Below are 11,958 nucleotides of genomic sequence, written 5' to 3'. Positions count from 1 at the left end.
TTGCAGTAACAATGATCTAAACTTCTTTTTTTCCCCTTTCTGCTACTTCTGGAAACCTTCTATTAGGTCATATTATCGCAGAAAGTCATGTCCTTGTACACCTGTATGCGATGGTTCTTCAGTTGTCTCTGGGCTAGCAGCATCAGGGTCACAGGGGAACTTGTTAGAAATGCAGATTCTTGGGGCCCTCCCCAGAGCTACTGAATCAGAAACTGGGGGCAGACAGGGCTTGCAATTTGTGTTTTAATAGGCCCTACAGGTGGTTCTGATGCATGCTAAAGTTTGGGAAACACTGAGCGAGGGTAGCCCAAATGTCATTTAAACCAGGACACTTTTTAGAGTGAACTGGAGCATTGTTAATAATGATGATGCTAGGTAGACTGAGGCTTGAGGCCGTCTTGAGCAAATGAGGACTAATGGTCAATCCACTTTTACTTTTTTACCCCATTCTTTTTCTTTTATAATGAGGGAGGTTTCTGATGTATATTCATTCCAGTGTTCCCAAACTTTTGAGACAGGGTCAGTCACTTTCCCTTTATGATTTCTCTTAGTACGTGGTACGCACTTCTGCTATTGCGTGTATATGCCTTACAGTATAATTATCCCATTGTGTTGTTATTGTCTTCCTCTGTATCTTATCTGTATTGCTTTCTCATTAGGCCATCTTAGCACTCATTTTTTGGTCACTTTTACTATTTTTTTAATTACAAAATTAATACATGCTGTTTAAATAAAATTCAAACAGCACTGAAATCTGTAAAGTAAAAAGTCTAATTTTTAAATCTCTCCATCCTTCTACTTCCTAGAAGTAATCACTGTGACTAAATTGACTATCTTTCTAAATCTTCTTCTAGAAACCTATGCACACACTTTTTTCTTACAAAAATGTAAAAACGATGCACATATTCTGAAACTCGTTTTCCCCATTCCGTTGTGTATATTGGATAACTTCCCTGTGTTAACACAAAGGGTTGGATTGTTAAAGCATACTCACATGAATGTGAAATATTACCCACCTCCAGCCTTACTTGTGCTTCAGAGGCTACAGGCAGGAGGCAGACACAGAGGAGCATTCCTCCTGGGAGGAGCCCCCAGCTAACAGGCACAGGTTCCACAGAATGTCACTTTCTTCTACATTAGGACATGTTATCAACATGCTTGAAATACTTGTCTATGGATTGGTATGAAATCATATGACAGACTTCTACTGCAGTTCTTAATTTGTTTACAGAAGTAAAATTCAACCTCAGGACACATTTTTTTGTTTTGGATTAACAGACAAAGTCTGAGTAATATATACAGGAACATTTTTCCTAAAGGAAGCCTTTTCTGTCTTGCGGATCTCTGGTTCTGTACCCCATTAGTTACGCAAATAGGAAATGTCCGTGATTATCTCCTGTTTTCCAGCCAGCCGTGCCCCATAAATCCTTAAATTCTCAGATTATTTACAAAAAACAATTAAGATAGACCAGATATATCCTGACATTTCAAAATCAGAGACAAATAAGAGACTCTGTCTTATCTATTAAAATCCTTTAGTGCGTTTGCAAGGAGGCCTGCTTTCATGCAGAGAATCCCTTAAGCTGTAGGAGTGAGCCACAGGCTTACTGTTAACTGTCCCCCTCATTCCCTTTTCAGTACATTCAGACCTGCTTTATTATTTTAAGGATTGATTGGATTTTTTTTTTTTTTTGAAACAGTCTCCCTCTGCTGCCAGGGCTGGAGCGCAGTGGTGGGAGTCATCACATAGCTCACTGCAACCTCAAACTGCTGGGCTCAAGCGATCCTCCTGCCTCAGCCTCCCGAGTGGCTGGGACTACAGGTGCACACCACCACATCTGGCTCATTTTTCTTATTTTTTGTAGAGACAGGGTCTTGCTACATTGCTCAGGCTGGTCTTGAACTCCTGGGCTCAAGCTATCCTCCCACCTCAGCCTCCCAAAATGTGAGGATTATAGGTGTGAGCCACTGCATCTGGCTGGATTGCTTTTGATAATTTAATTTTTCCAGGAGTTTTGCTATTAAACATGCAGTAACTGCCCTTGCACACCAGCTTTGTGCCCTTTTGCAAGTATTTCTTTAGGAGAGACTCAGAAGTAGAAATTCTGGGTAAAAGAGAATGCAAATTTAACATTGATACATTGATAGATACTGCTAAGTTGTCCTCCTGAAAGATTGTGCAAATTTATACTCCCACCTATTTTTTCATGACATCTGGAATATAGGCTATTATTAATCTCCAATAAATTAATAAATGTCAGATTGACATTTGATAGTAAAAAATGGCATCTTATTGTTTTAGCTTGTGTTCTTTGAGTAAGAGAGGTTGATGTATTAATCACAACCAAGCTGCTCTTGCAATCCTTTTGGGCTATATGCTGCTATATGAGAGGACAGTACCTTTGTGACTGCCCTTCTGTTATTCACAGTTACCTGTCACTGGGTGGTTGTAAAGGTTGTACAGTTGAGATGCTGAGCATATCCGTGTTTCTGGGATGCTCTATTCAGCACTTCTTTTGGTAGTTCCCATTGAATTCAGTGAACATTTGGATGGACTACTTGGACCTTTTATCAATGCAATGACATCCCTTGTTGGTTTTTAATGTGCTTTCATGCCTAATGATCTTGAATTAGAAGATAAAGATCTCATTCACTGTATGCAGGTTGATGTGAAAAAGTTTTGATTATATAATACATTTCTTTGATGGTTCATTACAATAGTGTATCATTAGTAAGAATGCCCACTGTAAAAGTATCATTTTGGTCATAGCAAAGTATTTTGTTGGCCTTTTGTATTTCAATTACATTACATTTTAGGCGAATTTGAGCAAATTCCTGGAATTAAAAAACATTATCCATACAGAATGCCATATTGAATCATTTCCTTCTGGAGATGCAGATGACTAGTAAGAGTGGGATCATTTGCGCAGTTTGGGAATTTTTCTAATCTCCTCTAAAATCTTTTTGATCCCTTAATTTGGATGTTCTTTTTCAGGTCAGGATCCTTTTTAAAATTTTATTTTATTAAAGTATAATTTACATACAATAAAATATACTCATTTAAAACATATAGTTCAGCGCATTTTGATATATGTATACATCTGTGTAAACAGTACCCCTTTCAAAACTGAACATTTCCATCACTCCAGCAAGCTCCCTTGAACCCCTTCCCAGTGTAGGAAAATATCTTCACCTTCTGCTCCTCTAAGTTCTTGCCTGGGGCCCCGTAATAAAAGATAGATTAACAAAAGCAAAACACATGCATTTATTTAATATAAGTTTTATGTGACACAGGAGCCTTCATAAGGAAATGAAGACCCAAAGAAACAGTTAAACCTGAGCGTTTTATACTAGGTTTGATGAAGAGTAGAGAGTTGTGGAAAAATGTGATAGGACAAAAGGGATGTGAGCTAAGAGTAATGACTGGGGGAAACTTGGAAAGGCCTGTTTGTTCAGATTTCCTGTTGGTGCCCCTCTGTCTTTGGAAATAAAGATGCTCCTATCCTTTGGGTATTGGGGGGGCACTTTTCAGATGAAGATCTTATGATCTGCTTTAGGGGAAGTCATTCCTGCATCTGCTGTTTCTCAGATTCCTTCAGCTAAAAATATTCAACAAGCCAAGGTGCCCTATTTTGGGGTAGCATGATCTGAACCCTGTTATCAGTCAACTCCCTTCCAACCTGCCCCAGGTGAATGAATCTATAATTGTGGATTAGTTTTGTCACTTCTTAAACTTTGTATGAATGGAATCATACAGTTTATATCATTTTATTGGGTCAGGTTTCTTTTTCTCAACATACCGTTTTTGAGATTTATCCTTGTTTTGTGTATCAGTAATTTTTTCTTTTATTTTTGAATATTATATTTGTGAACCATTATTTGTTTATTCATCTATTATTAGATATTTGAGTTTTTCTAGTTTGGGGCTTTTATAAATAAAAACTCTATGAGCTTTCCTTTATAGGGTTTTTTGTGAGCATATATTTTCATTTTTCTTGGGTAAGTATCAGTGAAAATGCTGGGTCATATAGTAAGTATATTTTTAACTTTATAAGAAATTGCTAAACAATTTTCCAAAGTGGTTGTGCCATTTTACATTCCTACTAGCAATGTATGATAGTTCCAGTTGCTTCATAGCCTTGTCAATACTTAGTATTGTCTGTTTTGTTTTTTAATTTTAGTCATCTTAGTGGGTGTGTAGGGGCATTGCATTGTGGCTTTAATTTGAATTTCATGGAGTGGAGTCTTTTGATGAAGAATGTCCATGAGGTTTTCTTTAGTTTTTCTATAGGACTATAGACATGTATACACTACTGGAAATTGGGTTTTGTGTTTTTTTAATTTAATAGAATTCTATTTTATTTTATCTTGTTTTTTTAAAGTTTTTAAGATTGACACATAATAATTTTACATATTTAGGAAGTACATAGTGATATTTTGATACATATAATATATAGAGACCAGATCAGGGTAATGAGCATATCTATCATCTCAAACATTTATTTTTGTTGTATTTTTATATTTTTTCTCTAGGTTTCTTTAACAGTGATTGAAGAGAATAATTCAAAATGCCAGAAAATCCTGCTATAGGTACACTCAATATGCAGTTCTAGCATTAAATTAATTCATGATTAAAAAATGGAATATAAGATGGGATTTAACTCTTACTCTGATTATCCTTCTTCAACCAAGACAAACTGCAGGTCCTGCAGGTTCTTGATCGCCTGAAAATGAAATTGCAGGAGAAGGGAGACACGTCGCAGAATGAGAAGCTATCTATGTTTTATGAGACACTGAGGAGTCCTCTGTTCAACCAGATACTCACACTTCAGCAGTCCATCAGGCAACTGAAGGGGCAAGTAAGTTACTCATCAGGGTTTTCTGTTGGTGTATTCAAACCAGCAAAGAAAGACAGGAGATAGAGAAATTATCTTTAAGGATTTTGAATTCAGCAAAGAGACTGTGTTGGGACCTGTAACCTGTAGGTAACACTGGCATGGATAGTTTAAAAGTGTTGATAATAAATTTTGTATTTGGCTTTGGAGTATGGTTTTTGTTCTTATTTAAGTATGTAGGCCAGGGGCAGTGGCTCACACCTGTATTCCTAGCACTTTGGGAGGATTGCTTGAGCCCAGGAGTTTGAGACCAGCCTGGGCAACATAGCAAGACTTAATCTCTACAAAAAATAAAAAAATGAGCTGGGTATGATGGCATGCATGCACCTATAGTCTCCCCTACTCAGGAGGCTGAAGTTGGAGGATTGCCTGGAGCCCAGAAGTTTGAGGCTGCAGTGAGCAATGATTGTGCTATTGCACTCCAGCCTGGTCGACAGAGTGAGACCCTGTCGTTCATTCATTCATAAAGTAAGTAAGTAAGTAAAGGTCAGATACTTTGAGAATTCTCAACATTTTCTTCAAAATTATAAAATAGTGCTTAACGTAAATATATTTTCCTTATGAGTGCTTATTTAGCAAGAAGTGATCGTGCCCTTGTAGTACATTATTCATACATCTCTTAATTTTCAAACATTTATTGTCTCTTATCATGGATATTCTGATTAGAAGTTCCTCGCAGGTAGTATACTTGGTGTTTTAATATTTATCTGTGTTTCCTCTTCTGCATATACCGTACTACCTAGACTCTGCAGGCTCTAAATACATAGTGTGGAGTTATTAATAAAAAACACATAAAAGTGATGCAAATTAATAGTTTTAACTGTCCTCTTGGGTTCTATGTTTTGGGGTCAGAGATGGCAAATTCCTTTAAAATCATCACTTCTGGAAGCTGAGCTTGAATATTATCTATACTATAGATTAAATTTGGGCAGAATTGTAAATGTATTGGAGATAATCTAGCAGAGCTGTTAATAAAATTAACAAAATTTGGGGAAAAAAGTTTTTTGCTGATAAACCAAAATGCCTGCCTATTAAGTATTTAGTGAGTGATTTGTTTATAGCCAATTAAGGATTAAACTCTACACATATGTCTTTCTGTGAATTTTTCCTTTAGACTAGAATTTTTCTTTTTGAGACAGGGTCTCACTCTGTTGCCCAGTATGGAGTGCAGTGGCATGATCATAGCTTACTGCAAACTTGAACTCCTGGGCTCAAGCAATCCTCTCAATTCAGCCTCCTGAGTAGCTGGGACTACAAGTGTGCGTCACCACATCTGGCTAATTAAAAAAAATTTTTTTGTGGAGACAGGGGTCTCACTATATTGCCCAGGCTGGTCTCAAACTCCTGGCCTCAAGCAATCCTCCCGCCTCAGTCTCCTAAAGTGCTGGGATTACATGCATGAGCTACTGTGCCTGGCTTAGACCAGAATTTATACCATAATTTTAGCATTCCACATGTTGAAGGTCAGCTTTCTGTATTCCGTGGTCATAGAATTAGTCCCATATTGCAGTAGTGAATGTTGTTGGTAGCAATTGAAATTGGCAAAGATGGGTACAGATCTGTTGGTCTTACTAGACTAAGAGTGGATTTAACTAACCACTCCGTAATAATAATAATAAGAATCCTTAATGTTTGTATAGTTTGTAGTTGTTATATACATAGTCATATTTTATTCATTGAACTGTAAAATCTGTGTAGCCAGGGAGTATTGATTTTTTCTGTGAGGTCCTACTAACACTTGTTCTTAAGGTTAACTTTATTCTGCTATGTTAGTTATAGTGGTATTTAAAAAATCCTGCTCCCCATAATTACAGGATTCCCCTTTCTACTAATGTTTAAGTGGTTCTGCGACTCTCTCGCTGCTAATCTTGGGCACGTTGCTTCACCTCCGTATGCCTCAGTTTTCACATTCACAAAATAGGGTAATGATATCTCATCAGACTATTGTAAGAATTCCGTGATAATACACGTAAGGGTTTTGGTACATTACTTAGGTCTTAGCAAGCACTCAGTAAATACTGTTATTGTTATATACTACCTGTGCATCTTTTGTGGCTCCCCACATGGAAATATAAAGATTAATGCAAAGGAGTTTAGTGCCTTACACATTTCTATGACTGAAGGTATCTGTATATATGAAGTGTAATGAGATATTAGTGTAGATGCTATTCACCTGGGGTAGTAGTAAGAGATAGGAAATAAGAACAAATTTTAAGCTATTAAAATTTTTGTAACACTAAATTTTGTATTTTGTAATGCTAAATACTATTTTGTGTAATACTAAATTAAAAAAAATTTTGAGGCCGGGCGCAGTGGCTCACGCCTGTAATCCTAGCTCTCTGGGAGGCCGAGGCGGGCGGATTGTTTGAGCTCAGGAGTTCGAAACCAGCCTGAGCAAGAGCGAGACCCCATCTCTACTAAAAATAGAAAGAAATTAATTGGACAACTAAAAATATGTAGACAAAATTAGCCGGGCATGGTGGCGCATGCCTGTAGTCCCAGCTACTCGGGAGGCTGAGGCAGGAGGATCGCTTGAGCCCAGGAGTTTGAGGTTGCTGTGAGCTAGGATGACGCCACGGCACTCTAGCCCGGGCAACACGGTGAGACTCTGTCTCAAAAAAAAAAAAAAAAACTTTGAGCCTTGTGAACACATAGATTCATATATCTTCACCTTATTTTTTCACATGTATATATTAATATTTAACATGTAAATTATACATGTAATAGGCAAAATATAATGTTTAATAAATAGAAATAATTACTTATCTATAGATTTTTGTTAATGATTCTCTTGTTTTTCTCTCCAATAGCTCAGCCATGTACCCTCGGATTGTTCAACCAACTTCGATTTTTCTAGGAAAGGTTTGTTAGTGTTCACAGATGGTTCCATTATTAATGGAAATCCCAACAGGTCCTCTAATAACTTGACCGTATCTGGGTTATCGTCTTGGACCCCGAAGTTGGGAAATGAAGACTTTAACGCAATCATTCTACAGATGGCTCAGGTAAAGTTGTATCTTGTCATGGTTAATATTTAGTTTCATTTATCCTGTTTTAGGTTAAAAAAGAAAACCATATTCATTCTTTTTGCCATAAAATGTGTTCCTGTGTATTTTTCTTGCTTATATTTTTATATTGATAGGGAGAATTGACACCATTTTCTATACTGGAAACGTAATTGGCTTAAAATTACATCCATCTATGTGGTAAGGAGCATTTTTAGACACTGACTCCAATTGGACACATGTATCTATCCTTGTAAAGAAAGAGATTCTTACTGGTTTTGATCACAGGAGGAAAATTAATGTCTGCCAGAAGTGACAAAACATAATGGAAACTTTTAAATTTTATATCAAAGCAGGATTAATGGGACTTAGAACTGATATACTTTGGAAAATCTAGAAACACCTTTAGAAGGGTATTTCAGTTGTCGCCCCAATACCTATTAAAAATTAAATAATCGAAAATTGAATTTTTGGATATGTTTTGTGTTTGTTCACCTCCCCAACTAAAAATGAAAATGAAACTTGAGCCTGAAAGTTAAAAATGATCTCTTTAAGGTATGATAGTTAAATAATGTTCTGGACCTAATTCCTTTTTTGACTTTATAGTTCTATCCCCTTCATTTGACTAGTAATTATTTCTATGCGATGCTTTTGTTAATTGATTCTGTTTATGACATTGACCTGTTATAAATGCAGTTGTAAGCTAAAGCAATAAAATACTTGGCTGCCACAGGTAGAACCCATTTGAGTGGTGGCCTTTGCACAGTCTTTTGAATTGACTGAATAAAAGGAATATTAATTCATCACAATGGAATTAAAAAAGAATCCTAAAAAGTGCAGCTAGTTCTAACTTAGGCTAAAAACTAGAATATTTTTAATATATCTAATTTATTTTCATCATTTAAAAATATATTTTGCATCAAGAAAATTTAGGGAAATTCAATGTAAAAAGTAATTTAGAATTTAATGTGGGAATAGGCATTTTTCTCAGGAGTTTTCATCCAGTTTGGGATTCATCTCATAAGGCGAATGAAGTGTGAAAATACCTCTGAGTCCCTGAGGTTGCAGAACACTGCACGCTGCCTCTTATGCTCTACTGAAAATAATCAAGTGAGAGGATTTCCAGCAATAATTTATTACTGAAATGCTGAGTTTATGTGGTTCTAGAGAGATGACTTAGGAGAAGCTGTTCTGTGCTAAGCAATTTCAGTTCTGCAGAAAGGGTATGTTGGTTAAATGTACATTATTGATTTTTTTTTTTGTCCCCCTTCATTAGGGCCGGCAAATTGAATACATAGATATAGAACGGCCTTCAACTGGAGGCCTTGGATTCAGCGTGGTGGCCCTTAGAAGGCAAAATTTGAGAGAAGTTGATATCTTCGTGAAGGAAGTACAGCCAGGGAGTGTAGCAGACAGGTGAGGAAAGTGTTGATTTTGCATTTTGTTACTTTTTTTCTGATAATTCAGAAAACATAAAGAGAGTTAGAAACCAGCACTAAAAACAGTAACAGTAGCAGCTGACACTTAATTTAGCTCATCCTTTGTGTTTGTAAGGACTTTTGTGGATGTTCTTGCATACATGTGGCAGCAGTTCAACTATGTAGGTATCGTTGCTCTATTTTATAGACGAGAAAGCTGAGATTCAGTGGGTTACCTGTAGGCACGGAGCTATTAATGCCGGAATCGTGATGTGATTCCAAGACTGTCTCTCTGACTGCAAAGCTGGTATTTTTTCCATTCCGTCACTGTCTCTCACAACTGAATGTGATATTTTAGCTATGGGCTGATCAGTAGGATGGGAATATTGAAATTCTCATTCTGCATACTATTATATGTTTGTTAAACTTAAGATTATAACAACATTTTTAGTATTCATAGCACACTATTGATTTATTAAACTTATTGTCAATTAAAAGGCCCCTCAAGTCTATGTGATTCCCTCATATTGTGCTTGCTTTTATTTTTTAAGGGATATGTGCAAGCCTTATATTTTGTCTTTATTTGATTTCTAGTCTTTGATTTATTATTCATTTAATAAGGATGTTTTTCAAATGTGCCTGTTAGAATAATAGTAACAGTGGTAGTACATTATTATAAAAATTCTCAATAATATATTTTTGAATTCACATTCTCCATTCATGGGGAATTAATTCTAGTCTTCCCAACTCAAAATTCAGACATAATGGGTTTCCAGGACTTTGCACCTTTATTCTGCCATCTAATGCAACATTTCCTCAAGAATGTTCTGTGGAACCATAGCAGTGGTCAGATGTATCTGAGAAACTCCATCCTGTTCTTAGAGATTGGGTGTACATAGGTAGGGTGATCATATAATTTATGTCCAAGTTTGTACAGTTTTAGGAGTGAGAGGTGTGCTACTAATAATGAAGCAGAGACAGCAGCTATAAACTAGGACTATTCTTAGCTGACACAGGATAAACTTGGACTTAAAATTGCTTAACATTAGCTTACTTAAGGCTATGAATTCTCTTGAAAGAAAAAAGCCTATTTAACTTTGATTGGTTAATTGTTCTCTTTAGGTTTTTAACCTTTTTTTTTTCTTTACTATTATTGGGTTATAATTCACATAACATCAACTTCCCCATATTAAAGTGTGCAATGCAGTGGTTTTCAGTATATTCACAATGTGGTGCAACCATCCTCACTCCCTAATTGCAGAACATTTCCTTCACCTCAAAAGGAAACACTCTACTTGTTAATAGTCACTCCTAATTCTTTCCCTCCAGACCCCCATCCTCATCCATTCCCTGGCAACCACGAATCTACTTTCTTTCTTTTTCTTTTGAGACAGAGTTTCACTCTGTTGCCCGGGCTAGAGTGCCATGGTGTCAGCCTAGCTCACAGCAACCTCAAACTCCTGGGCGATCCTCTTGCCTCAGCCACCACGCCCCTGATTTTTTCTATTTTTTTTTTTAGTTGCCCAGCTAATTTCTTTCTATTTTTTAGTAGAGACAGGGTCTTGCTCTTGCTGAGGCTGGTCTCGAACTCCTGACCTCAAGGGATCCTCCCGCCTCAGCCTCCCAGACTGCTAGGATTACAGGCATAATCCACCATGCCTAGCTGTTACTTTCTGTCTATATAGAATTGATTGGTCCAACTTGTAATGGAGCTTTTTCTTTAAACAACACCTATTAAGTTCCTTGGGACACTTGGGAAAATACTGATCTAAAATATTTATTATCCTTTCTAACTTTGTGTTATCTATATATTTGACATTTAGGTACATAAATGCTGTTGATAGAAAGTTAAGCAGCACTTTATGATGTTTAGGTTAATTCTTCCTACCAGGTTCACCTTCTAATCCTATAATCTTTAATCTTTATATACTTCTGTCAGGTCAGTAATCCATACAATTGTTTCTTTCTTTTCTCTTTCGTTTTTTTTTTTTTGGAGATGGCATCTTGCTCTGTCACCCTGGCTAGAGTGGCGTGGTATCAGCCTATCTCACAGCAACCTCAAACTCCTGGGCTCAACTGATCCTCCTGCCTCAGCCTCTCAAGTAGCTGGGACTCCAAGTGCCTGCCACCACGTCTGGCTAATATTTCTATTTTTTGTGGAGACGGGGTCTCGCTCTTGCTCAGGTTGGTCTGTAACTCCTGAGCTCAAACGATCCTCCCGCTTTGGCCTCCCAGAGAGCTAGGATTACAGGCGTGAGCCACCATGCCCAGCCTGTACAATTGTTTCTATATTCAGTTTTTACTTCTCCATTCTTTCACTAGATTATCGTGAGGAACCTTGCCAAATACGATGTTGACATGTGTTGCCATTTAGTATGTCTGTAGATATTTTCCTGATCTACCATATGTGAAACTGAATACATGTAATATTTGACACCAAAGACACAGAAATAGAAGCAATACCTATGAGACAAGATTATTTTACGGCAGGGACTCTTTTATCAGAATGGGAAGACTCAAGGCTCATTAGGCAAAGAAGTATTTTAGAATGGATTTGAATATTGGTTTTCTGTCTAGCTGTGTTACCTTGGTCAAGTTATTTAGTCTTGCTAAAAATTTTAGTTTCTTGATCTATAAAAT

At 36.8% G+C, this 11,958-nt stretch overlaps 1 protein-coding gene across 1 annotated transcript in view; it reads left to right on the top strand.

Annotated features, from left to right (window-relative positions):
- Positions 1-4,698: 4,698 nt before the first annotated feature.
- Positions 4,699-11,958, top strand: part of INADL (InaD-like (Drosophila)) — a 339,614-nt gene continuing 332,354 nt past the window's right edge. The window contains exons 1-3 of the mRNA XM_012639332.1: positions 4,699-4,859; positions 7,706-7,900; positions 9,177-9,316. Of these exons, the coding sequence (XP_012494786.1) occupies positions 4,731-4,859; positions 7,706-7,900; positions 9,177-9,316 (464 nt within the window). The 5' untranslated portion in view covers positions 4,699-4,730. The remainder of the gene's footprint in view (positions 4,860-7,705; positions 7,901-9,176; positions 9,317-11,958) is intronic.

This window comes from Propithecus coquereli, unplaced genomic scaffold (genome assembly GCF_000956105.1).
Source record: "Propithecus coquereli isolate 6110/MARCELLA unplaced genomic scaffold, Pcoq_1.0 Scaffold14, whole genome shotgun sequence".
NCBI classification, from domain to species: Eukaryota; Metazoa; Chordata; class Mammalia; order Primates; family Indriidae; genus Propithecus; species Propithecus coquereli.
Note: the sequence above shows the minus strand (reverse complement) of the source record. Positions and strands in the feature narration are given on the sequence as shown.